General features: G+C 45.6%; 2 protein-coding genes across 5 annotated transcripts; both read right to left on the bottom strand.

Moving 5' to 3' along the window:
• On the bottom strand, window positions 1-25,250 carry CRY2 (cryptochrome circadian regulator 2). 4 transcript variants are annotated; one of them, XM_015631500.2, is made up of 12 exons: window positions 25,195-25,250; window positions 19,786-19,894; window positions 16,169-16,311; window positions 8,970-9,154; window positions 7,571-7,659; window positions 6,374-6,514; window positions 5,560-5,871; window positions 4,333-4,484; window positions 4,010-4,212; window positions 3,455-3,544; window positions 2,814-2,955; window positions 1-2,286 (listed from the first exon to the last, which is right to left on the bottom strand). In XM_015631500.2, the coding sequence occupies exons 1-11, from the start codon at window positions 25,200-25,202 to the stop codon at window positions 2,816-2,818; spliced, it is 1,572 nt and encodes a 523-aa protein (XP_015486986.1). In that variant the 5' UTR covers window positions 25,203-25,250; the 3' UTR covers window positions 1-2,286; window positions 2,814-2,815. The 4 variants fall into 4 exon arrangements, with proteins under 4 accessions (XP_015486986.1, XP_015486985.1, XP_015486984.1 ...); XM_015631499.2 differs by lacking the exon at window positions 25,195-25,250 and adding an exon at window positions 22,713-22,925 and having other exon boundaries at window positions 2,814-2,952; XM_015631498.2 differs by lacking the exon at window positions 25,195-25,250 and adding an exon at window positions 22,713-22,925.
• SLC35C1 (solute carrier family 35 member C1) lies at window positions 23,435-27,964 on the bottom strand. Its single transcript, XM_015631501.3, has 2 exons — window positions 27,390-27,964; window positions 23,435-25,251 (listed from the first exon to the last, which is right to left on the bottom strand). The coding sequence occupies exons 1-2, from the start codon at window positions 27,931-27,933 to the stop codon at window positions 24,692-24,694; spliced, it is 1,104 nt and encodes a 367-aa protein (XP_015486987.1). The 5' UTR covers window positions 27,934-27,964; the 3' UTR covers window positions 23,435-24,691.

Below are 27,964 nucleotides of genomic sequence, written 5' to 3' on the forward strand. Positions count from 1 at the left end.
TGAGGGTTAAAGACATTTATAAAAAGTTGTATTTACAGACCATTGCCTAAACATGAAACTCTCCAAATGACAGAAGTCACAATTTTTGTAACCTATGTGTACAAAGTGCATGTTTTCCCCCCTTTCTTCTCTCTGCAGCAGAAGACAGGGGTAGGGGAGTATCTCTTTTTCTTTCTACCCCCAAGACAATGGGAGTAACAGCTGGGTCAGACTGGAGGGGACAAGACTTGCTGATGACTGGGTTATCCACCAGCCAGACTATGAATAGTGTCACTTAGAATAAAGTAAGGTTAGGAAAAGTGACTGTTTACTTGTTCAGTCTGCCCAGTGGATTCTCTGCAGAAAAAGAACGTAAGATCAATACCCCAGGGAATGGGAATGAAAGGTTCTTCAGCTATTCATTAAATTTATTCACAGACTCAATTCAACCACTTCAGGTTTCTCAGGTACATTTGACTCAGTTTCTATTTGCAGCCCTGTTGCTCTGGGTTCAAACACAGGCTCCAAAACTGAATCTGATTATCCCAGTGGGAGACAACTGTCCTGTACTCCCCAAGAAGTTAGTTGCATAAGCTCACATATAGCCCCACACTATCTGTGTCAGGCAGGGATGAAAGGTTTCGGACAGCAAATGAAAACAGTGCCAACAGCAGCCCATTGCACGGGACAAGCTACTCAATCTAATTTCTCTTGGAAACAGCCATGAGAGAGAATCTTTTGCAGTACTACCCTCCCTTGTACTCTTTGGTGGCATGCAGAGGAGCTCTGTCAGCTCTGTGCTGACCTGACAAGTAACAGGACCCGGCAAGGAGTGCACGGTTAAGAGCCAGGAAAGCTACACAATCACCTTGCTAGGCTACAAAGCACCAGTGTGAATGCAAGTGGCAAGGAGGAGCAGCGGGCAGGTACAGGAGTTTACGGTATGGAAATTCAAAACACAGATGCCAATACAGAAAAGAGTGAACAGAATGGTCGCTGGACTCTGAGCTCGAGGAAGACTCACTTCACGGAACTGATGTGTAATACATCCTCTATCAGTATGAGGCACTGCACAGGCTACACACCAGGCACAGGCTTCATTTGAGAGCTCTCATTCAGGGAAGGAAATGCTGTAGAATGCTGGGCCCAGGTGTAGCTTCCTTATTACTTGGATCAGATCTATTCTGAGATACTGCTTTGCTCATATCAATGCATGATCTTATTCTCTGAAGAGTTCCTCTTTCTCAGTCACAGAATTAGCTAGGTTGGAAAAGACAATTGATATTATTGAGTCCAACCTATCACCTAACATCAGTATGTGAACTAGATCATGGTCACATCCAATATTTTCTTAAGCACCCCTGGGATGGTGACTACACCACCTCCCTGGGCAGCCCATTCCAATGCCCAACCATTCTTTCTGTGAAGAACTTTTTCTTTATGTCCAACCTTAACTTCTCTCAGTGCAGCTTAAACTGTGTCTTCTTGTCCTTTCACTGGTTGCCTGTGAGAAGGGCAATCCCCACCTGGCTACAGCCTCCTTTCAGGGAGCTGTTAGAGAGCTCCTCCTCCCCAGATGTCAAAGAGCTCTGAAGCCCCCCATTCCAGGCAAAAACACTTGGGCTCACCCCTCAGTGGCAAGGTTCTTCTGCAGGGAAAGTTTTAAGTGCCTTTCAAGTGTATCTGTTCTTGTGCTACAGCTGACCTTCATTTTTTTCCATCCCACATAAGCATTACCTTGATTTACTCAGAAAACATTTCCTTCCTTGTCACCCTAGCCTAATGAAAGAAATACCAAGTTTTCCCTGTTCTCTCATAGGACAGTTACTCTATTTTTGACATTATAGCAGCTTCCTTCATAACTTCTGCTATAAATTGAATTCATCAGCATACATCATCACCAAGTACTATTGGTGAGAAAGGATGTTCACTATTTCTGAGATGAGCAGATGCTGATTCCTACATCAATGCATCAAGTCATGTGCACTGAGCCATTGTCAGAAAAGAAAGATACACCTGGGAGCGAGCAAGTTGACAGAATGTTCTTGCCCTCTTTAATGTGGGCAGATTTTGGGCATGGCTGAGAAGCGATGTATTTGGCCCTCTGGAGACCAGAGAGCCAAATATTCCCAAGCACAAGTAATGCAGTGCCCTTCTGTGGCAACTATTGGAATTACACAGTTTATATGAGACCCAGGATTTTCTGTTGCAGATCTCAAGTTCCAGTCCCTCTGTGACAGCAGTTCCTACTCTTCTGGTCACCTCGTCAGCATTCTCCCTCTTCACTTGCAAGGTGCTTGTCGTTGGCTGTAGGAGAAAGTAAAAGAAAGAATTTGCCTTGACCTTCCCTGTCATACTGAAAAGTTGGCAGAACATGTGACCAGCTCCTTCCCTCCTGGGATCAGAGCATTGCAGGCAGATGACTGGACCTGCTTGCTCTCCTGCTCTAGCCCATACCCTCACCAGACGGGAAAGCTTGGCTGTGAGCCCACTCTGTGGAAGGAGAAGCAGCCTCACAAGAGCAAACACACCAACAACTGTGCCCTGTGACGGCTCCAGCAGCAGGGCACCGCTATCCACCGGACAATGGAGTAACAGCGAGTTACACAAAACCCAAACAACCAGCGGGGCAGACCACTGCCTTACGTCTGGGCTGTGGAATTACACTTAGGAGCCTTACACGTGCCTCCACAAGGAAGTCCATTTTGTTCATTAAAATGGTGGGAGTAAAGATTGAGCCTTGTTAGCTTCCAGAACCACGAAGTTCTGGTTCTTCCAGAACCAGGAAGTTCTCAAACTGTAGTTTAAGCCAGATCATGCTAGGAAGTACTCACAATCACAAACTCTTTCCAGGGATCTCTGACGCAGGGAGACCTGTCACTTTGGCTCGTTTGTACAGTTCTTCAGGGCATGGCTCTTCTGCTCCTTCATGTTTGCGTTTTGGAGAAGCCTGGTCTGCTTGAGACAGCCTCACTGCTGTAGAAGGAAGAAGACTTACTGCAATGGTTCCCCTGTGTTTAGATGGCCTTGGAAGCACACCCTGGCCAAATCTGCCACAGAGCTGGGAGAAAGAAGACTGCACAAGCACAGAGACATTTGGTCACAGCCTCCCTGAAAACTTTTAACAAAAAATCTTTGTTAAAAGCAGAATTAAGCCATCCAGAAAAAACCACAAAAGTATCCTTTGACAGAGGACAGCTTAATCATACCTGATTAACCCTACAGTGATCTGCACTTCTCCCTCAAATGGCTGCATATGATCCCATACAGGCAATAAAAGATTAACAAACTCTTATTCTTTAGCCCTTTTAGAAATTAAGGTTCATGGGGACTTCTAAAGAAAGTGTAAAGGAATGTGAATGTAACCTATGTTTTCCTAGCTACACACCCTCTTCTTATTAGAAAAGGATCCTCTCTTGCCTATAGCCTTTAAGGTGACAAGAAAACCAAAAGCACACAAATAGCTCCAACTCACCTGTACTAGTGCTGCAGCCCTGCCCTGAAGCTGAGTCTGTGACCGGGCCACTGAGATCTTCCACACATGAAGGGACAGATGCCAGTAAACCTAGAGAATGGCAAGAGGATCTTAGATAAGAAACAAAACACACCTGGGCTGGGAGAAGTTTTTCACAGAAATACCTTAGTGATCACCAATCAACACACCCACATCCCAAAGCAGGAGGAGTTTAGAGCTGCACTGACCCAGTGCTGACTACAGACACACACCATGATCCAGCAGTGAATTTATTTAGAATACAGTGCTTAGGGTTTCTAACAAAGTGAAGAACAGACAACTGGTGGTATGTGGATGGTGCCATGCTATCAGTAGCTCTCTGGCCTTAAACTCCACTCTGGAGCTCCAAACTCATAATGGAGCTCTCCCTGGAAACCAGTTGAATAGGTTTGGCAGGCACTGCTTCCTCTTGCAAGGACAGGCCAGAGAGACAATACCCATTTTCAATCACGACCTCTCCTCCCAGCATTTTATCTTCTATTAAAGACACAAACTTTTGCAATTGCTGGTACTTACAGAGGCCCCTATAGCGTGACAGCTGCTGGTAGATCTGCTTCATGCGCTCAATGTTCAGTCGGCTGGTCTCTGCATGGTTCACCATGGGTTTGGGGTAGTCCACCCCAATGATGCACTTGGCTGCCTTCTGCACAGACTCTGGGGCATTCCATGGTTCATAGATATATCGTGAGGGGAAACCCTTTAGCTTGGGCAGATACCTCCTGCAAACACATGTAAAAAGCAGTGTAGCACACGCAGAAAGTGCCCTGCACCTGTGAACCACTGATTGACTTTGGCTAACAGATCCAGAAACAAAGATCAGCTCCAGTAACATCACTTACTTTACATAGTCACCACTGGGGTCTGTGCGACGTCCGAAGCCCACAGGACAGTAACAGTGGAAGAACTGCTGGAAGAACGCGCTGCATGAGAGCCACATCCAGCTGCCTGCATTCACACTGAAATCTGCATCCAGCAACAGTTCGTCAAACACCTGCAGCAATTGGAGAAAAATGCACTGAGACCTTCCCTGGGCAGGACCTTGTGGCAGTAGTACCCAAGATGCTCTTTCAGATGGCAGGCACTGAGCTATGAGAACAGAGCAGCAGGACAGAGGTGATCTGCTGGCTGAAGTCAGTGAGCTGGTCAATGTATCTCACTTCCTGTACCTCGCTTTCACTTAGGGAGGCATGGTCTGCTCACACTAATAAAGTGCTGGCTTATCTCATGCAGCTACTGACTAAATCACTACCTAGTGTTGCAGCAAGCTTTGGGTATTGATCCTAGCCTGGCAGGTGTAACAAGTGTAAAGCACCAGCCTTGGGAAGGAGAGGAGGCTACACAGAAGAATGTGCACCAAAGCAAGAAGAACCCCTCTGAAGGTCCCAGAGCACACTACCACCGAGAGGCAGAAAGGTTTCAGCAGTAACTCACTCACATCCATGCACAGATGCTGCATTTTAGGCAGCACTTTCAATTATGTTCTTTGTCAGCTTTGTGACTAGATGCCCTGCCTCCACTTTTTGCGTAGGGCAGTATGTACACTGGGTAGGTTCAAGCTGTCTGTACCTTCGGATGGCCCAAGAGGAGGGTCTTTTACCTCTTTCCTTGAGAGACTCTAGACTCAGATTTCACAATCATGGAGTGCTCCCTGACCGGCACGGTGATAGATTTTATAATGAGGAAAAACATCCTGTTAAGAAGTGACATTAAACTTGCAAAGAAAACAGAGGGACTGAGAAAATTTTTACAAAAAAACAAACAAACAAATTAAAAAAACAAACCCAAAATTAAAAGGCCCCAAAACCCTAGTCTGTATTTACCAGTGGGTCCCAAACACATTTAGTTATGGTTACTTGAGGCTTGTGATACAGTCAGAGCCTTGCAGCAGAAGGCAGAAAGAAGTCAGGCTGTTGGCTGGCCAAGAGCCTTCTAGCAAATCCGCTCTTCCATGCACCTTTACACATGAAGCAAGAGCCATACCTGTGTGTCCATCCTCACAGCAAGTGCCAGGGAGACTTTGTTTTCCTTATGGCCTCCTGCAAATATCTAAAAATGCCAGGACTCACCCTGACTCCTGACTCCCAGCTGATCCAGAGGTCACCCCTGGTCAGGAAGCAGGCCACCGCATGCCTGGCCAGATGGTGGATCCACCCTTCTTGTCTCAGTTGGGTCATGATTGCATCAATCCAAGGGAAGCCTGTCTTTCCCTCTGCCCACTTTGCCAAGGCTTCAGGGTTCCTGTCCCAGGGGATTTGTATGCAGATGGGATTCCCCTCCATGCGATCAAACTTTGGGTTGTTGGTGGCTGCTGTGTAGAAGAACTCCCGCCACAGAAGCTGTCCGTACAGAGAGAGGGGGGGTGTGCTGTTCCGCTTCACCTGTGGAGAGGGAACACAGGTGTCCACAAGCACAGAAGGACTGGCTTCATGAAGCTGAGCTGTGAGGCACCCATGCATTTACACACACTTCCCAAGTCAACTACTGACCACTGCCACAAAGGAGCTCAGTGCCAGATCACGCCTTATCAGAAAGCCCAGATGGTGAAGTCAGAGCACTGACACAGGTTCACTCAGTACTATGACAAGTGGCTGGAATGATGTAAAACTAACAGTAAAAGGCTCTCCATGGCTCATAACACAGAAGTCCAGACTGAAGAAAAAGATTCAGAGATTTAAGGCCTTTATGTGAGTACATACAGGAGAATTACTTTCTTACCCAAAAGCCTCCTCTTGTAACAGCAACAAGCTCAGCCCAACAATCAAACGCTAGGGAGGCAACTGTATCTTTTGCACCAATTCTGACACATTGTCTGGCAACCAGCATGATGCTCATGATATGCTCAACCCCCACCTTGCCCTCCAGGTGAACCTTTTGTCTTACCTTCTTATACAGCTCCCAAAGACGATAGTAAAACAAGCGGCAGGACAAGCAGCCAAAACGCAGGTAGGGACTGAGTCCTGTAGGGCTGGCCAGCAATGAATTGGCATTCATCCTTGGTCTTTCGTAATTTGCAACCCATGCCTAGACAGATTCAGGAGAAATGAAGCAAAAGCCCCTTATATTTGTGGGACACTGCTAAAGGCAAGTCTCTGTGCAGGTGGTGAGGCAATTTACATCTGACAGCACAGTCTCTTCTATTTACTTCCAAGCACTCCTGGGAGAGATCTCCAGCAGGCAATCTCACCCCCCAGGCCCCATTCAAGAAAAGCAAAACCTTTGCTCCAAGATTTAAACCAGTCAGTTATTTTGCCCAAGAGGATTAATTTACTTTGCATACAGGAGCTAACAGCCCTGAGAGTTCCTAGGGATACAAGCTAACACAACTGTTTATGTCCAGGTATGTCTATCTCATTTCACACACTGAACAAGAAAACTGGGGAAATTCAGACCCTTATATGGAGCATTATGTTGATAATTTATTCCCTCCAGCACAATTATTTATGCTTTGATTTCCAAAAATGACATCAAGTCACCAGCATTAAAGAAGTGAAAAATAGTTAAAAGTGAGTCATGCTTTGGCAGCTGGGTCACCTTTCATTACTTTGAAACTGTTTGCCTTCTGTATAATCAAGAACACCAGCCCCATTGAAAAAAAATTTGATCATTTCAGCAAGGGCCTCAAGGAATGCCAGACATGAGACAACCTATTAAGAAGCTAATCTTCCCTATAGGGGAAGGCATTCTTTTATAAGCATGTACTCACACTAATGCCTCAGGTAAAGAAAAAAAGAGATGGTGTGCAGTGTGCAGGGACTACACAACTCAACAGGAGAATTTCCAGGTGTGCACTCCTCTAAAGAAAACTGAGAAGTAGAAACAAGGAAAAGAGTCCAATATGCTTCAAATAGCAGCACAAATAATATACTATAAATTTTTGGACCTGAGGAAGTCCATGAGCTCCCTGCTCCACACAAAACTTAGGATGACAGGAATACTCCAAAAACAGCATACACTCCTTTCCAGAGGTGAATGCTATGGCCACTGCTAAGAAGAACAGGGAATGGGGTAATGGGCAACACGACATTTTTTATTTGGAGACACAGTCTGCAGGGATTGCTACTTAAAATAACAGGTTACCTTTCTTTCCAAGTGTTTATCCAGCCGTGCCAGAGCTTCTGTCTCCCCTCCTTGCCAAACTGCAGGGGCAAGACCATCTGTAGGAAAGCCTGAGAGAAAGAAATTTGTAAAACTTGAAGCCATGCCTAAACAAAAGGCACAGATATGGGATTATGCATTAACAACAGAGACAGTACATACTACTGTTGCCTAATGTGCCTTACTTGCTGCTTTAATCCTTGTACAGCAGGGAAATAATGCAGGATATGGGGAGAGCCTGCTCATGACACTGCATTTCAAAGGCCTCTCCCTTCAATGCTTCAGGCAGCCTTATGGTGACTTTCCCCATTGCTCACAGCCAGCACTCTCTCTGGTGTGTCAGCACTACCCACAGGGCTCTGCTCCAAAGGCCAGAGCAGCTGGCAATGAAACATCTGCTCCACAGCTCTGCCTTACAACACACCTTGCCATCAACAGCTCACTAGATAGCCCAGCTGCTCCTGGTGAGGTTCCTATTCTGCTGAGGCTGGTGCTGGGGAAGGCACAGGATTAATGCAAAAGAACCACTGCTAAGGGGGAAGCAATGATACAGTCTGTCTGTACTGCTCTGGGCAGATAGAGGAGCCTTCCCTGGCAGCAAGCAGAGCAGTGTAAGGTTACAGGAAGTCTCACATTTGGCCAGACAATAAAGAAAGTAGATCCATGCAGGACTGCAGCCCTTAGGATACTCCTGTTGTGAAGCCCCGTGCTTTTACACAACTGCTGAAAACGTGCCTTAAGGTACCAGGAGATACTTCCTATAAAGATGGTATGGAGCCTCCTGTCACAGACACACAGACAGTATTCTGCATTAGTCCTTTCTTCCCTTTCATTTAAATTCACTTCTCTGATCTAAATCTTGCATTCCTCATGCCTCAGCTATTAATTTTCCTTCTTCAAGTCTTACAGGACTGCAAGGCTCAGCAGGATGAGTAAAAGAAATTTTTGTAATATCTTTTGTCTTGCTAAGTTCCCAAATTGGTGCCGCTTGGCAATAACAGAATGAAATTATCTAAACCTGGTACACAGTCAGCTTACCTCTTCAGGTCTGTTACACAGTGTGCCTGAGACTGCAGTAGGAGGAAAGCAGCTGGTGAGGACATGAGACCCTAGTACAGTGGTTACATGCTCAGTACAACAGAGAACACAAGGACAGATGCAGAGCACTTCAGAGCAATGCTAAAGGGGATGCTGGGCATTAACAGCAGTGCAAGGGACGCCAGTGTGTTATCACAAGGTCTGGCACTTACTGAAAAAATTAGGCCATCCTATGGCTAGAGGCAGCCCATGTCAGGTGAGAACATGTGCCACCCACTGGACACAGTTCCACTAGATCCTGTTTCAGCTGGCAGTAGTCCTTGCCTTCACTCTTGACACATACCTAGCTCTTCCAGGGATGGGACCCCATAGACATCGTCATGGTTTTCCTGGATGTCCACTTTACATGTTTCCATCTGCTGACTTATTACAGTGCTCACTGGCTTCTTTGGGAGCTCCATACGGCTAATGATGGCCTGGAAGCGCTTGTAGGTGAGGGGTGGCTTGTGGCCATTCAGCTCAATTATTCTGCAGGTAAAATAAACAAGGTGAAACAACACAGCCTCACTCCCACAGAAGACACAAGGAAATGACATCCAAACTGGACCCTGCTATCTCTGCTCAGGATAGCCTTTCACTCTGGATACAGAAATCCTTATAGACATATATTTCACTTGATGCATCCCTCAAAGGGATATTAAAACCAACCAAACAAAACCCCAAAATACATCAGAAGACAAAATATCGCTTACTTTCTCATCTCCATAGGAAAAAAGAAAACCCAAAGCAGCTCCGGCTGAATCAAGCTGAGCATCAGACCTCTCTCCTGGAGCTCCTCATCAGACCCCTGTATGAAATCTCTGATTACTGCCTTTCTGTCTCCCCAAGGTGGCAAATCTTAGACCTGCATCTGCTCTCCTGACACCTCGTGATATCCTAATCTGATTCTGACCTTACTTCCTTCTTGTCTGACACAGAAGACAGCCTGTTAGGGATGCCTCCTCCACCTATCTGGGATGCAAACTGGGATGAGACAAATCCCAGTTTGCATCACTCCTCTCCCCCTGTGATTAGAGAGATCACTATCCTCCTCCATGCTATAAGGTCACATGCAGCCCCGTCTCATGGTATTAACCTGTGTCAGATCACACTATGGAAAAACAGTCAAGGTTACACATTCCTCTATTTCACCTAACATCCACAGCCTGCTGGGGCCATGCAGTCTTATTTTTTCCTGGGACAGAGAGCTCTGAGGAGCCCCCTGGGGAAGGCAAACTTCCCCAGGCTAAAGGATTCCATTTTTAACCCCTCTCCTGGGCAAGAGTGGAAGGAGTTAACAGCAAAGCCGATAGCACAGGGATCGCCAGCATTACATAAAGCGGAGGCAGGCAACCCCACTGCTCACACAGGAGCTGCAGCACAGCAGCCTTCCCCACCCATTACAATCAACAACTTATGCAAGGGGCCGGGCTTAAAGCCGAGTGTTCGGGCGGGCGCCATGTGCGGCCCCTTCCCCCGGGGCCGCACGTGTGGCGGGGAGGAGCGACACGCCGGGCGCTCCCGCACGTGTGCTCCGCGGTGACCCGGCTTCCCCGCCGCCCCGGGAGCGGCCCCGGCCGGCAGCCAGCCCTCCCACACGCCCGGCCCAGGGAAGCGGAGCCTCCCCCACGGGCAGCACGGCTCAATAGATTAAAAATGAAGCCTCCTGCAGCTTCCTCCCGGTTTTCTGCTTCTAAATTGTAAGCGCTTGGAGATAACGACATTAACGAACAGGGCAGAGAGAGAGAGGTAGAGGGAGAGAGAGAGAGAGAGAGAGAGAGGGAGAGAGGGAGGGACACCAGGATGTGCACAGAGTGCAAAGTACTGTACATTTTTAGTGCCAGGCTATAAACATGGCCACGGTGTGGGCACAGCCCTCTGACACAGGCATACAGAGACAGATGTATTTGCATTTGCCTTACAGCCAACACGTTCTGTCCTGCATCACCACACCAGAGCGCATCTCTGCTTTCTTGCATACACTTTTTGCTGTCTATCACCATGTTCCACCCCAGTGATGGAAAGAAATGACAGAACTCACGAATTCTACCCACCACACCCTTCTCTGTGGCTGCTTAGTGAGTACCCAAACATGACCAGCCAAAGATCCCCCAAAAATCAGTGTTTCCACTGGCTAAGTGAGGCATTTCCAGTTACAGCACTCTAGAGAGGCTTGCTTGTTTCCACAGGAATTCAGAGCTTAGAAGAGAAAACAGAAGCAAAACAAAAAAGCTGACAAAGCTGCACCCTGTTTGCCGTGAGAAAATGGGCATGGGATGGGATCAGGGAAGCTACTTCTTCCGTACTACCTCTTTTTTCATTCCTGCTAAAGCTGCCATTCAGTCTGAGATCCACGCCATGGTACAAGATCCACAGCTAAAACTTCTGTGGACAGACAGCTACTGTGACTAGCAGATGGATGCTAGTGTCTGTACTTGAAATCCTCAAGGTTGTGACTATGAGTGAAATTACCTAGCACAGCTCCTGAATTCCTAAAGAGTTATTGGATCTGGAACACAAATATTTTAAGATAGGACTAGGACAAGCTGCACATTTCACAGCAGCTGACACTGGCGTGATGCACTAAATCTGGACCATTCATAATACTGCCAGGAAAAGAACTATTGAATATTAGGTATTGCACAATATGGGATATTATACTACACTTACTGGGTATTGTAGTACTGTTCAGCCTTCTGTACAAAGAATTGTACAGGAAGCTCTCCAAGCAGGAGTCCTTTCCTTCCTCACACTGACCTTCTAATCCAGGCCACACTTTCACAGAACTTTTAATGACAAAAAAAAGGGAGGCCCCTCTTCAGGATTTAATACCCCCACTTCATTCATCTCCCCCAGCCCAATTTGTCACATGTGGCAGTTGTTCCAGTTTTCCTGAAGTGGAACAGATAACCACTGTATTCATCACACAGAACCTAACCTTAAGTTAGTGAGCATACCCAAAACTGGCTGTGCTACCAAACTAGAAATATGCTGCCCAGCACTATCTGACAGTAGTACCTTGGTGCCAGAAATTATGAAGGTCTGTTTTACCATCAGTCACACAGTCACACTTCACCTCAGGAAAGCAGGCAACCCAAACCTGCCCAAACAATTCCAGCACTGCTGTGATTAAAAGGTATCCTACAATCAGTCACCTGTGACAGCAGAGTGTCTGCAGACTCGAATGCACGCCCTCACAGGTGTCATCTTCTGAATTATCTCCACAGCAGTGCCCCTGCAGGATGGCTAATGGGCTTAGGAAAGCTGCTGGCCTCAAACACCTGACACCTCAGCTCACTTGCAAACGACGAGGCTGGGTTCTGGCAAGGGATTGAATGTGCTCCCCCGCTTCCTTGCAGGAGGAAGAGCTGGCTGCCAGCACTCGGCACACAGGCTGCCCAAAGCACCCCAGTACCGATTCACGCGGACTGTTTCGTTAGCCTCGCCAGCTTATGCAATTGCTCTGATCCAAATCCCCGCTCCAGAGAGCTCATGGAGGGCTCTCTGTACATAGAACAAAGGGTATTTCTACAGATTCAGAGAGGAGATGGAGCGATAACCAACTGATCTGTCCATCCAACAGATGCTGAACAAAGAACAAACAATTCAACTTCTGCAGAAACACATACTGAGAAGATGAGAGATGAAGGAGTGACTTGATGACAGGCTGAGTATCAGCAGTGGGGGAAAGCACCTGACACCAGAGCACCACACAGGACAAGATAGAATAACAAGATGTGGCAGGCAGAAGTTTGAGTAAATCTTCTTAGAACTAACACACCTTTTTGGCATAGTGTACGGAACTGCAGAAGCACAAAGGCATGCACGCTTCCCCATGCTTGGTTCCTTTGAGTTAGTACGTGCTCCTATGAGAACACATTCTACTGTGATTTCAGCCTTAGGCTAGGGTATGTGAGGAAAAGCTGATCCTGATGCATGCTACAAACACACAAGATCACAGTGTTCTTTTCTGACCTAAACCACTCCCACTGAACAACCCAGCCTGCCTGGGATTACAGAAACCACAGTGCTGACCATCAGTAAACACTACAAAGAATTTCGATCCTAAGGAGAAGAAAGCAGGCAGATCTAGGCAAGAGACAAAACAACCTGTCACCTGGAAGTTGTCAGAATAACTGTCAACTAAAGGCTTATGAGCAGGCTAAAATGATACTGAAGATATTATCTTTTCTGTCTGACTTCTACAATCTGAACATGGCTAATCTTGATTGGGAATTCCCAGATTTTCTTAGGAGTATTTTTCAGCACTGATGTTCATTTTCTATACACCTCTTCTTGTTTTGGGGAAGAACACGTGAAAGATGCTCTGAATAATCACACAACTATGCTGGCAGTGCCAACAAGGGGCACATTGTAATCTTCCTACTGTGTAAAACTGGTCTAATTCACAAGTTAACTGAGCAGGCTCTTGGCAAAAGTTTAAAATGAGCTGGTGGGGGTGGTACCAGGAATACACTGCAGGGCACAAGAGAAGTGCTGGATCCATTTATGTAGGAGTGAAAGATGAGTCTAAATTGTTTGAAACCAGGCTGACAATCTTGTCAGGAACCTGATTAAAGAAAGATGAGAAGTAGGATGCCACCACCAGGTATTATTACCACCTGCTGATTATGTAGGAAAAACATTAGGGTGAGCAGAGGAAAAGGCTTACCCTGAGTTAGATGTCTGGATAACACAGCTGGAGGGAGAGATACTCTGGGATTTCCAGGAGAAATACAGTATTAAAACTATATTACCACCTGCTGAGAAATCTCAGAGATGCCAAGAACCAAGATGTCAAAGTAATTGGAGACTTCAAGTGCATCCACACAGACTGGATATCTATCGCACCCCATCACCTGACAAAACCCAGTTTTCTAGTTGCCATAAATGACTGCTCCATGGAACAAGAAATCAGGAACCCACAAGGAGTGTCAATTCATAATTTAGTCTTAGTGCTAAGGTGTAGCTGAAAATGTTAGTTATCACTTGCCTGCATGCATCAATTTAACACCCTTCCAGGAGCAACAATACCTTACAGATGTGAAAAAGTATTCCAGAAAGATCACAAGAGTCAAAACAATTAAAGAATAGCATCAACTAAGACAACACAGGCAGAATCTTCTGGAAAAATTAAGACAATGATAGAAACCTACCAAACTCTGGTAGGTTAAATAAAAAACCACAGCCTTCTTGCACCACCTAATCTAAATGAAAGCTTGAGAAACCTTTTAAAAAAAGCCTAAGTATTAAAAAAAAAAACCAACCAAAAACATCCCCTTTACAGACACTCCAGAATATTTATAGGACAAAGAGGTGATCAGCTTATTAAAGAAAGGAGAGACTGTAACAGCACAAGGAAACCCCTGCGTATATTTTTGCAGGTGTATTCACTATGGAGGTATCTAGGGAGGTTATGACTCTTGGGTTGTTGTTTTTTTTTCAAAAAATGTATCAGATGAAGTGACATATTGGGAGACCAGGAAAAAGTTCCATAAAACAATGCTAAGCTTGAAAATCTTGCCAGGGTCACCAAATATTCACCCAGAAATTGTAAAGGATGTCATGAAATACACAAACTAATAGCTGCTGCATGAAATATAAAACTGTCAAAATACATGAGGGAAAAAATAAAGTAAATACAACTCCAGATTGTAAAAGCATTTCAGGGGCATCAGAGGGACAAATGAATATACTGATATGAGCATTAAGCAGATGGGTAGAAAATACTAATGGAAACAGTGAATGCATGGATATATGCAATATGCTGGAGGGTTAATTTGGCCTTGATAAAAGGGAAGATGTGCCTGAAAATCTATTAGAAACATTTGAGCCTGGGGCAAGGGAGATTTACTTGATATATACTACGTGCATTTTGAGATGCCATCTGACTAGATCCCTCACTGAAAAAAATTAAAGAAACCACAATAATTTGCTATAAAGAAAAAGGTCCACATAGACAGAAAATTCTTTGATATACAGAATTAGAGAAGGAATCTATTTTTCCAACAGGAAGAAAAATTCTAGACAGAGCTGAGCTAGGGCTTGTGCTGCTTAATATTTTTTACAAAGTATTGGGAAGGGACAAAAAAGAACATGATGATTAAGTTTACTGACGCAATAAGCTATCTGGGATAGCCAAAGATAAAAGGAAACTTAAAAATTTCCCTGTATGCCACATAACCAGCTGCCAAAAATATCAGATGAAATTGCAGTGTTGGTCATGTTGTTTCTCCATATGCATAGCTATGCAATCCTAAACTTATTTATACAGTAGCAGCCTCTCAAATAGCTGTGACCATTCTGGAAGGAAGCCCTGAGACATCAGTTTAATGTTTAGCAGCGCTCAGGAAAAAGCAGAAATAATGCTACTGACTGTTAGGAAAAGACAAGACACATTATAGCACTCTAAAAATCCATGTTGCTTCTGCATTTTGCACACTAGTCGCCATTTTCACCACTGCTCTCCGTCTCTAGAAATACCCAGAAGTATAAAGAAAGGTGATCAAACTTACAAGAGATTTAGAACAGATTCCACCGGAAACTCTCCACTTTGGAAAAGACAGAGGTGACATGAAGAAGAATGTGATGGCTGTTGACATTGGAGAGGTGAGGATGTAATAAACATTGGTAATAAACATAGTCATCTCATGCAGAATTAGAAAGCAGCACCCGCTCACAAGACAGGTGCAAGAATCCTTCTCACTCCAGAGACAAACATTTCCACACAGTATTTGCTAATGGCAAAGCTTTTTCACATAAGAAATTATGGATGTTAAAGATTTACCCGAGAAAAATCTACAATCAGCATTACTGGTACTAGTCACACAGAAAGAAAAGGGAAAAAAAAAAAGGGGGGGAAGAAAAAAAGAAAGCTACCTGTAAGAATAGTACTGAAACACTATACTGACTTTGAAGTCAAGCATACCTTAGAGTCTTAGCTGAAAGACTGTCACCACCATTTAAAATCACATAGATATAGAGAGATTATACATAGAAGTAAATATATAAAATTCAACATCAAAACAACAAACACAGCAACACACAACAAAGACAAAGCATTCAGGTTTTAGAAAAAGGAAAGTTTGTCCCAATCTACCTTGTTTTATTTCTTCCAGCTGTCCTGACACATCCATCGGTTAAAAGCCCTGCTTTCATAACCTGTTTGAGACAACAGCTCAACTACCTTTATTACAATGAAGCAGAAAAAAAGCAGTCCATACACTGAGGACATGCTCAAGGAGAGCAATCAATAGGACACAGCTGAGCAAATTAAATTAAACTCAAGTACAGAGTTTTAATAAGCTTGAGGCAACACCTTTCTGTACATTCACGTCACTGTCAGCACTTTGACGTGTTCTAATCAAAAGTGGAGTGTGCAGAGTAATCCTTATAGGCTCACTCAGGATGACAGTGATCAGTGTAATGTAAGACTGAAGTCTTTGCAGACAAGACAATCCCAGCTCAGCCCAGCCAGCATGTCTGCCCTTCCTCTCCCCGTACCTGTCCAGGTCATAGAGGGTGTGGGAGTTCTCTATCACCACCTCCACACCAGCCTCCTTGGCCAGTTTGACGATGGCTGCATCCCTCTCCTTTCCAAACGGCTCTGAGTCATATTCAAAGGTGAGACGAGTGACTCCCCATTCCTGCAAGAAAAACAATACACTCAGCTGTCAAGCAGAAGACTGTTTCTAACCAGCATAATTACAAATGAAGATTTTAGAATTCCTGAGCAGTTTAAAGTTCTGGAAGCTTTGAGAGTGTTGCTGTGAGGATCAGCAATCTGGATTTGAGATAACCAAAGAAGCAACAATTTTATCAGCTCAAGCAAAGATCACATCTGCTATGCTATTGTAGATGTCAGGTTTAAAACACATCAGAGTAGGTTCAGTTCTTGTCTATTACTGTTCATGTTTCAGCTCAGCCCCTGAGCCTACCAACACCACGTTTTGTTGCACATGCTGTCCTGAAGTAACCTTACCATCCTCTTCCAGCATTTGCAGAGAAAGCATTTCAGAAAACTCCCTCAACAGAAGTTCTGCTCAACCCCCTGTGCTTTCATGTGGAGACATTAAGTAAAACCAATACTAAATTTTTCCTGATGTCTCTTTAAAGATATCACACAATAGGAAACCAATGTCCAACCCAAACAGAAAGAAACAGGAAATTGCAGGACATAGGACAGCAATTGAGTGAACCTTTCTGGTGTGCACAGTAGAGTGTGATACTGCAATTCAGATTTAAAGACCTGCCTTTTTGGACTTATTTTAGAATTGTAGAATTATACAATGGCTGGAACTGGAAGGAACCTTAAAGATCACCTAGTTCCAACCCTCATAGTCAAGCCATGTACTTATTCTGATCTTCATACCTTTAATAGATCCCTCACAAATTACATCGCATAGGCCTTATGAAAGAGTACTCAGCCTCTTCCAGGCTTTTCTAGACCACGGATTGTTCTCAAAGTCTATGGCCTAGTTTTTCTCAGAAAATGAATCCTATGAGAAGAGGTTTAATGGTTTCCACAGCGACCCTCCCAAGACACACATCAAGCAGAGCAGCAGCCCACAGATTTGTTTAGCAAACACAACCAGAAATCTACAGACATTTTAAAAAAACCCTCACACAACTAGGAATCACATTTTCCAAATGAGACAGTCTAAATCACCCCTGTATACACAAGAGGCTTTTCTACCTGTGAAACAGATGCAAAGCACAAAGAACAAATGTGGTTAGTTCCCTGAAGACCATTAAAATAACGCCAAAGATGGGGAAGGGGATTTAGAAATAGAAAACAACTGTACAAGCCACTTACATTTTTAAACTTGCATTCAGCCCCAAAATTAATTTTAGGAAGGACAGAGAAATTAACCAGTTATGTACCAATGAATGTAGATCTTAAAGAGATTCTCCATCCATTTTTCCAAGTAAGAACATGACAACAACCACAACTGAGAGCGGGAGTCAGACAGACACATTCCAGGCCCTCCCCTCCTCCTACATGATTTAATATCTTAAACTTTTCTTTCTTCTATAAGAGAGCCAGTATCAACTGGAAGGCTTGGAAAAGATGTATTTGGTCTCAAAGGAACACACCTTACTTTCTTGAAAGAATGGAATAAAAAAACATTAAGGCTTAGAAGGATTTTAGCATTCAACATTTTAAATTAATGTATTTCCTAGAGTTTTGAGAAGGCCACTGCTCTATGTGATGCAGTAGTACAGAGGAAGCAGAGCACAACCAAAGAGAAAACCCATATGACAGTAAATTGCTGCAGATATACAAAAGAAAAGTCATGACTGACAACTTGCCTCTTAGTATACAACCTAGAGCAAAGAGAAACTTTAGGGGGCAAAAAACCCCAAAGCGATTATGAAAACATTTGAGTGAACAAACAGTGCACTTTTTTAGAAAAGGTAAAACTACAGACATTTATTCAGAAGTCAGACAAAAAACTTCTGCAAAGGTTAACACATTACTAACAAGTACACTTGTCATGGTATCCATGCACAGTAGTGCCTTTGCAGTGACTGTTAGTGACAACACAGCTCAGCTACTGGCAGAGAGAGCAGAAATTACATTAGGTCTAAGTATTGCAGTAGCAAATGTGACATAACTCTCCCCTCCACAACAGCTGACAGCAAGGCACGAGCTGTTGCTAATTCAGAGTTCAGTGCAGCAGCTCTGGAGAGGCCTCCAATCCCTACCAAAGCCATACATTTACCATGTAATAGCATAAACATCCCTCTACTTTTTTCAGCTCTGTTACAGCACATCTGAGATATCCATCAACTCACCTGCCCAGACAAAACAGACTGCAGCAAGAAGCAGTTCTGGCCAATTACACAATCAATCTCTCCAAACTTCAGACTCTGCCAACTAGTTTTTGTTCTTTAACCAAAGTGAGCATTTTTCTCTGATAAAGTTTTAATTATCCTGTGAATACCCTGAACTAAAGAGGGCATGAACTACTATTAGCCGGAACTTATTTGCAGATCAAAAGATAAAAATAATCCAGATTCTGAAAAGGCTAAAAGCAGCACCTAATTTGTGCCATGTGTTAAGATGCAGAAGCCAAAGTAAGTGTCAGTGCCCCTTCTAATCTGCACAGTCCAGTTCCTCTCCCCAGTACTGCCTTCCTCCACAAGATACTCATAAGAACCATTTACAGAAGGAGGGTACCGACTCAAGGCTACCTCTCCTCCTAGGCAGCTGGTCTATAGCAAGATTTGGGGGACACCAGTTCTGTCAACCATATGTAAGGCACAGCCCACATGACACCCCAACTCAGACTACTGGGAGCCATGTTTTTTTTAAATTTAGTTTTGTAACACTATCAAAGACATTGCCAAAAAGCTTCAAAGACATTGGGAAATACAATCTTAGAGCAGGATGGAGAAGAATGATACTGTATAAGAAACCCTGATATTCAAGGAGACACTTTTGTTAGCCCTGGCATCTGCAGCACTGACATACCACTTTAGAAATGTACCCCACTGATCTGTTATTGATCAACTGCATATTCCACATCCTAAACAGTACATCAGCAGGAAGCTTGGACCCAAGCTATATCCATCCTGCTGCTGAGATGACTAAACTGCAGTTTTGAACAGAAAAAGAAAAGTCAGCTAACATAAAACTCCAGAAATTTGAAATATTAACACAAAATCCTATTTGCAATTCATATACAGATCAGTGTACGTTTTTTCTGCTGTCTCTAAAGGTCTATGGACACAGAAGTTTTCCTAGGTAAAAAGTGCAGTAAGCAAATAACCACCAAAGAAGAAGTTGTCAACAAAGAAGGCTCTGTGTGTCACAGAGCAGCCCAGTGAGAGGTGACTTAGTGAAACAAAGTTCAAGACCACCATCCAGAAAGAGAAGCTTGAGCACCCTGATACTAGGTTATACCCTACAACTTAATTTCTTTTCAGTTCAGGTGCAGATCTGGCTCCCAAGCTGGCCCTTATAGATAGTTGTAGTTAAAGAAGAAACTTTGTTATAGTGAAGAACTAGTTATAAAGAGATGCTGAGGCAATCACCAGTCATTATGGAGTGAAAGCAAGTTTAGCACCAAGTCGTCAATTTTTCTTCATTATGCTCCAAGAAGCTATTCTCTTACTTTAAAGAGTCTTGGGAAGACATCTGTTGGCTGCCCTCGCACGACAAACAAGCGAGAGTTCAGTTTCCTTAAACTGTTGTCCAGATCTTCCAGGGACTGGAGAAGAAATCTGCAGAGAAGAAACAACAGCAGTTAGTGTCAGTCAGATGGGTTACAGCTAAAAGGCAAATCAGAATTTGCATGGAACTCCAGCAAATCTGCATCACCAAATCAAACTGGAAGTTTGGATAAGAACCAAAAAACAAGAATTCATATTTATCTCTGGTTTGTCTGAAAACTTCTGTAAGATTGCAGCACCAGCCACCTTTCATTCACTCATATGCAATTTGTGCTTGTCCAGATCCAAGAGATTTCCAGGATTTTCTTCTTACTGCAACCCACTTCCTATGTTCTCTCTCAGAGGTGGGAAAACACACTTGTCAGCTCTTCTCTCCACATTACATGGAGAAAAACATAAACCATGTAATTCTCTACTGTACATTTTTTTACAGGTTTTGGGGCAAAAAGGGATTTTGCATATGAAGCAGAAAAATTTTGATGCATTACTCCAAGTAATGAAATGCTTCAAGAACTGTGCCAGTTTCACAGTTCTAGCTACAAATACACCATGTCACAGAAGAGAAATGTACTCTCCTAGCTCATCAGCAGCACAAGACTGAGCTCCAAGATCTCCTGAGGCAAGAATCATCTGTACTTTGAATAATTGCAAAGAGAACTGCAATTCAGCTTGCACCATATGAAGGCACAGAGATGAGAGCATACCAAGACATTAATTTATTCCCTCTCACCCCAAAACTCTAAAAGCCATGCAAGTGCTTTCTGCATTTACTGGTATGTCTTACTAACGCCCCACTAAGCTATAAAACACCAAATGTATAATATTTACTTTCCCAGACACATAACATCCCATCTACATAGTAATGTCACTTCATTTTGTCTAATTCTGCAAAAGACACCAGCTTTAAAACTTCAGTGTCTCCTCAGCACCTGGCACTGCTGGCAAATATACAATCGTCTGTAAGTGAGCCTGCCAACCCTTACCTTTCCCTCCATCCTCCATGCCCACTCTGCAGTGTGATCTGCCAGAAGTGAGTATCCGCCTCAGCTCCCTAAAGACCACCCACAGGTAAGGAAAGCCAAGCTGCAACAGCACTGCAAAGTGGCAACTTCTCTCTCCTCAACTGCACCACCCATAATGTGAACTGTGAGCTTCCAGACAGAACAAGTTCGCTCTGTGCTCCTGGGGGGAGAAAAGTGTGCAGGGCTCACAGAAAGAAGGACGCTCTTTCACAAAGGAGGACACCCAGAAACAGGTCCAGGTAACCTAAACAAATCACCCCCTGAGCCCCAGCCCACTTTCCATTTATTAAGTACAAGCACAGATGTCCCAGGTGTTGTAAAAATTTTAACAAGCATTAGTCATATATGGCTCACACATACTGTGCAGTTAAATAACATAGGATTTTCAACATGATAAATTTGTGAGAACTAGGTAAAACATAAGCATTTGCCTTAGAAGAACAGAACTCTGAATATATTTGGATTAAAAATTAGCAAAACAAAGCCAAGGCTCACAATAGGAATGAATGAAACTTTGGCGAACATAAGTAACTTGCTAATATGTTTTTTGCCTAGCAGCCAGTAGTGCTGATTTCTGACATCTGCAGTAGTTCCACACTTCCAAGAAAACATTATTTTAAAAAACTTTTCTTGCCCATATATTCCATGATTACAACATAATGAAGACTCCTAACCGTTTCCCTCCCTTCACAATGTTGGTGGAAACAAACAAGGATTAAACAGATCAGGAATTAATCTGTTGTGGCACCACTTTGGTTCTTCCAAATGAGGACAGTCAGCAACAACAGCAGCACGTGAAAGGCATTTCTGTCTGCTGCTGCCTGTCTGGTCTATGGAAAGATCAATTCAGACTCCTATAACAGAATTCACAATTTTCTGTACTTTAAATGATTACACTGAGGGAACTTTCTGCACATTTACAATTTTTAAGCCATCCTCTGCTGTGGGATTCTAGAAAGACACAGATATGACCCATACAATCCCATTCCTTGAAACAAAGCTAAAGTGCACAGCAGAGGCAATCAATTACAAATATAGTTTCCCTAGTGCACAGCCACGTGACATTGCCAAGAGCTCTCAAAGCGTTTTAGCCAGGTGGTTTTCTGTCGGCTTCCTCCGAGGGGGTAGTGGGAGATCTGCTTCACTTGTATACCGGGAGTCTTGCTCAGGAGAATCCCTGTCTGAACTGCAGTTCCAAATGCTCAGGCTGCTGAGACCTGACACAACAGCATTATGTAATGTTACTGGCTATAGGTACATCAGGTCTTGATCTTTGCACAGATATGACCCATGCCATACATTTTTCCATTTGCAAAGATGAGGGAAAGCCCATAGAGGTTCATTTCTAGTTTCTTAGCAGCAGCTGATGTGTATTTCCCTAAAAAAGCCTGAGTGATGGGAGGAACGGAGCTGCGTGCGCACATGCCTACGCGCGCCCGGCATCCCAAGGGCAGAGTGGAGGCGTGGTGCAGCCACGAAGCTGCGGATTCTTTGCCCTCGTCTCTAAATTCAGGGAAAGGAATTTCCCAAAGCTAAATGTCCATCGGTTGCTCCTCTCATATACTCGCCCCACTGATAAAGTCTAATGCCGTTACATAAAGTTGAAGGCATCCTCCCACACAGCGAGGCAGCATCGCTGGCAAAACCGCGGCGAGGCCAAGCGGACAAGGCACAGCCGCTCTCCTGCGGGAGGGCCGGGGGGTGCAGTAAGTGGGCCCGACACGGAAGCGTGTGCCGCTGCGGCCTGACCGACACGTCCCACACCGCCACAAGAGCGCTCCGGTGCCGCGAGAGCCTCCTCATCCCGCACGGTCCCACGCGCGGCCCGCGGGCCCGGTGCCACTCACCGCCAGCGGTTGATGCCCACGGCGGAGGAGGCTGCGAACCACGGGTCCAGGATATAGATGCAGCGGAGGGACGTGGCGTCCCGCAGCGCTTCCTGCAGCGCCGGGTTGTCGTGGAGCCGCAGCCCGCGGCGGAACCAGTGCACGGAGCGGCACAAAGCCGGCGCCGGGCCCAGCGCGGCCGCCGCCGCCATCGCCGCCGCCCGAGCCACGGCCCCCGCCCCGCGCCGACCCCGTGACTGGCGCGCGCTGCGGCAGCCAATCAGCGCGGCGGGGCGGGGCGGGGCGCGCGGAGCGCCGGGAGCGCTGTGCTGCCCCCCAGCGGCCGAGGCCGCAGCTGCCGCCGGCCTGGAACCGCCCCGGAAATGTCGCTGTCACCCCCTGAGAGCGACCCCCGAGTTTAGTCAGCAGGGGTGGCTGGTACAGGCCAGTGTTAAAAATCTCCTTTTCCATTACAAAATGGAAAAAACAACAAAAAGCAATGTTCAAGGACCCCAAATGGCTGCCTGCATCGAAAAGGTACCTGTGGCCATGAAACCTGGAGCAGGAGCTCCTTCCACCACCCCCCCCTCACCCCCCACCCCCCCAAATTCAACAGGAACATATTCTGGGCAGAAATTGAGTGTTCTTCGGTAGGTGTGGCCAGACATCACTCACGGGGCACGGCCCATCATGTAGGATCCACGGAGCAGGGTATGAAGCAATGGCACGGACTGCCCAGGATTGCTATCAAAGTAACTTTATGTTTACAAGGGCCAGGGATTTAGAAAGCTGGTGCAATCACAGTTCACCACAGGATGTTGCTGCTGACCCCCAGGAATCAGAAATAGCAGCACAGATATACTCTGCTGCAGAGAACCAGATGGAGGGGTGGGATGGTTCGGCAAAGATTTCTGCAAATCTGTTCAGCAGCAAGTTCCAAGCAAAGGGATTGATGCAGTTGAGCAGAACTCATTACATTGAAGGATTCACTGAGCCGGCCATGGAGGTATTTAAAAGGAACAAAGCAAAATGCAAAGACCAGAGAAGCTACAAAGTAAACATGGAGCAACTCCCCTGAAACAAGGGAATGGGTAAAACCCCGTATTCAATACAAACCTACCCCCTACAAATAGGGTAAAGAAGTGTTGCAAACTCTCAATGAACTGGGATCCCCACCCTACAGCAGCAACTGTTTCAGAGTAACTTTTCTGCTCCTGCCTGTCACCAAGTGACACAGAGGGGCCAAGCTCACTCCTCCACGAGAAAGGCCACTGGAGCGAGCGTGCTCCCTCACTGGACACAATGAAGAGAGAATGAGAAGTTTAATTCCCGAGTCTTAGCATGCTTCCTCAAACTGAGAAACCAGGTGTAAAAGCAACACAGGAAAAAACCTCATTAGGATGTCATACCGACTCTTTGGAAAGGCGTTTTGGAGGCACTGCTGCTGCTTAGACTTGTACATAGCCAGAAGGGAGAGAATTTTCATCCTCTGCACTGAATGGGGCAACAGGAAGAACGGCTGTTGCAAAAACCTTATACAGTAGAACAGTTTACTGAAGTCTAACCTAAATAGTCTGGCTACTTGCCTCTTCCTTACCTGCAGGTTCAGGATTTTATAACTTCAGATTGCATTCATTCAGTTAATTCTAGATCCCTACCTACACAAAGCTCCCTTCCAGTCTTTGTCTGATATAAGCCCACCCCCTCCCACCCCACTGTGATGCAAATTTCCCAGATTTGGTAAATAACAACATCCATTTTAAAAAACAATCACAAAAAAAGTACCCCAGTCGATCTCTACAACACATGCTCTCCCCGACTCTGACACGGGGTGAGATAAAACATGATCCAGTCAGGTCTTTGGCTCTGGTTCCTGACACAGCTCCCCATACACTTTGCAGGTACATTTTTTCCTGCTCCTTCCTCTTCTTCTCCCCAGGAGGAAAGGAGCACCAAAGCTTATCCCCCCCCAGGCCCAAAAACAGGGGTGCAGGAGCTGCCTACACACCAGTCTCATTTCTTTCGTCGCTTTTGACATTAGGATCCTCTTGCACCTTCCTCATCTCCAGTCCTTTCACCCATGTGTAGGCGAAGGAGCCCCCCAGAACCATCAAGTTACTCGTCCACCACAAGAAGCTCTTTGTCTCCTCAAAGTAGATAACAGCCAGCACTGTTTGAGCACAGGCCTTGGCTGTCCCAGACACGTTGTGGGTGAGTGGGCTAGTGAACTTAATCTGAAGTCCAGTTACGTACCCAATGGCAAAGCCAAACACTCCCCCCAGGGTCATCATGCCCCAAAAACTGGGGCTCCCCAGCTTGTCAAAGTGGTAGAGAGTGCGGAACTCGCCCAGCAGCACCATGAGGGGGAAGAACAGGACACAAGCGTTGACGTTGTTGTAGAAGGTCAGGCGCCAGATGCTACCATCCACCACAGGCAGCACCTTCTTGGTGTAGATGGCATTGAGAGAGACACAAAGGCTTGCTAAGATCCCAAAGAATATACCTGTCCATGACAGAGTGCCCTCTGCTCCTTCCTGGTCAACACCCAGCCAGAAGCCACCTGCAACCAAACAAATCAGGCGTCATCTGAACAACTGCTGAAAGGCTCAAAACGTACAAAAATTCATCATTTACTTTGTAGTGAAAACACCACAAGAGACAGGCTTAAGGGCTTCCCCTTTCTATTAAATGAACCCACAAAATGTCATGACTAGTATCCTGGGAAGACTTATTTTGGGAGTGCAGGAAATTTATTGTGTGGGTAATTCAACTTCAGAGGACTAATTCCCACACTGAGCAGGCAGCACTAGTTCAGAAACTACTACTCCAGTTTGTCTTTGCATATAGGTATTTTTTATAGGTTTTTTTCTTTTTTTATTAATTGAAAAGGCTGAAAACTTATGGATGCTAACTACAAAGCAGGGAGCACAGTGCTTGTGGAAAAACAGGCTGCATAACTTTCTCACTCTCGCCTGAGAAAGTGGCCTGGGAAACCATAAGGAGGAATTAAAACAATCCTCAGAGACAGAAAACAGCCTTGCAGGTGCTGTTTGTCAGTTTCTTGTTTTCTTGCAAGAGAAGGTCGAGGGGTGGTGAACCCCACTGACCAATGATGGTGATGTGTTAGTTTACTAACCAATAAAAGTTTTACTTTTCTGTACTTTCACGTATCAGTCTAGAAAAAAGATCGGAGGTAATAAACTGGAGAGAAATTCTCCTGTTCGACTCCCAAGAGAGTCTGTGTCGTTCTTCTTGCCGTTCCCAATACAGCGACAAAAACTGACACACAGGTAGAAAAAATATTCTTCAGAGTTTAAAAAAAACTCAACTTCATAGACTTTACTGTTAACAGGAAGGAAAAGATAGGTCAGAGAAGAAGATGGAAAGATAGTAAAAACATGGATAGACGATTAAGCTTGAAAAAAAAAAAAATAAAATCAAAAGGCAGAAACTGTGTGCAGTATCTCCATGTTAAACTTTGATGGGCAAAGCACTGTCTAACCCCCTCCAAAACAGGAATTACAGGCTTTGCATCTCCAGGGCAGAGAGGGAGACCTCTTCCCATCCAGCTCATAAGCAAAACATAAAAGGGAGATGAGCTACTGAAGGAGCACAGCACATTTTCATTAGCTGCTTCTTGTTGGAGGTTGTATGGGAAGTTGCATGGAAAGCATCTAACATGCTTCAAACTAAGCCCAGATACAAATGGGTTTGATGCACAGACAGGAGGGGCTTTGTGTCAGGCCACAGGGGATACTCAGCTGTGCTGCTATAGCCACACAGGCAATACTCTCACGGCAAAAGGAGATGGACCCAGGAGGACAGAGCCTTCATCTTAGATAAAGCCTGTCAGGCTGCCAGGCACCACACTCCTGGGAAATGCTTGAACAAAAGAGTAGCTGAAGGCAATTGCTTGCATCACTTGTAGAAAATACAGTAGCTCTGGTCCTGTTCACCTCTTCCAAGGAGATGAGATTCTCTTATTTTTATCTGATTACATCCAGATCTCTAACACTAAGTGTATACATGCACACCTGGAACCAGACTGAAAGCAAAAGTTCACCATTCTTGGCATCCAAATGGTCCTTCAGCAGAAGGCAGCTTTCGGGGTTACTTTGCCTTTGGAATGGAGAACTTACAAGCATTGCTGTTAAGCCACTCAATGCCTTGCCCTATATCCTAACCACATAACCAGATCTTCTGGTGGTGTTTTATGCTTGGCTTCATCAGCTAACCCTTTATTACATGTGTTCAGCCTACTGTAAAAAACAATTGGCTGGCTCTAATGTATGGTCCCAGTGATGCTAACATAAATGCTATTGTTACCAAAGTTAATAATCAACAAGGACTTGGGAACAGCGAGAAAGCCACCTGCTATTTTATGTCCTGTACAGGGGGAAGAAACAAAAAGGTAAGGCAAATTAAACTTCATTAGAGAGTAGACAGGCTTTAGGGCTCAAAGGAAAAAGGGAGCTATGTCAAATGAGAGCAATTTCTTCTCTTAACGAGTTAACCTACATCCTCCAGACACACAAATTGGTTGCCAGAGACAGAGCAAGGCACGGAGCCCTGTGCTACCCCACCTCACCAGGGAGCTGCCATGCAGGTGAGGATGACTTCCCAAGGGAAGGACAACCCACCACCGTCTCTCCGGGGCTGGCTGTCAGATGGGTGGCAGCCCTTCCTGCTCCCCCTCACCTATGATGACGCCGCAGGCCAGAAGGGCATAGAGGGAGGTGGTCTGCTTGAGGAGGAGGTAGGAGAGCAGCACGTTGAATACGGTGGTGAGGGAGCGTCCCACGTTGTAGAAGGCCACGCCGACATGCTTGAGGCAGAGGTTGTTGGAGGTGACCATGCCGATGAAGACGGCGGAGAGGGGCAGGACGCTGCGGGACACCTTGGGGTCGAGGCGGAGGGCGGGCAGGCCGGCGCAGGGGGGCCCGCAGGCCGCCCCCAGGCTGAGGCCCAGGCAGAGGGCGGCCGTCAGGGCGCACTGGAAGAAGGTGACGAAGAGAGGGGCGTCGAGGCGCAGCGAGGGGCTGTCCAGCAGGTATTTGTTGAGGAAGACCATGGCGATGGAGGTGAACCAGTAGAGGCAGACCACCACGGCGATGCGCAGCGCCCGCAGCAGGAAGGGCGCCCGCCGGCCCCCGCCGCCCTCCGCCGGCAGCAGCGGGTCGGCGCCGCCGCCGCCCAGCGCCATCCGCAGGATCCCCGTCCGCGTCAGCTGCGCTCTGCTCATGGCGGGCCGGGCCGCCAGCCACGGCCGCCGG

The sequence above is a fragment of the Parus major genome, chromosome 5 (assembly GCF_001522545.3).
Source record: "Parus major isolate Abel chromosome 5, Parus_major1.1, whole genome shotgun sequence".
NCBI lineage: Eukaryota > Metazoa > Chordata > Aves > Passeriformes > Paridae > Parus > Parus major.

Coding starts and splice junctions, on each gene's coding strand:
- CRY2 (XM_015631498.2), bottom strand. CDS start 22,903: ATGGCGGCGGCGGCCGCGCTGGGCCCGGCGCCGGCTTTGTGCCGCTCC. Junction 5,872..6,373: donor TTTGGGAGCTGTATAAGAAG/GTAAGACAAAAG, acceptor CCCTCTCCACAG/GTGAAGCGGAACAGCACACC. Junction 2,956..3,454: donor GGGCTGCAGCACTAGTACAG/GTGAGTTGGAGC, acceptor TTCCTTCTACAG/CAGTGAGGCTGTCTCAAGCA.
- SLC35C1 (XM_015631501.3), bottom strand. CDS start 27,933: ATGAGCAGAGCGCAGCTGACGCGGACGGGGATCCTGCGGATGGCGCTG. Junction 25,252..27,389: donor GGCCTGCGGCGTCATCATAG/GTGAGGGGGAGC, acceptor GTTTGGTTGCAG/GTGGCTTCTGGCTGGGTGTT.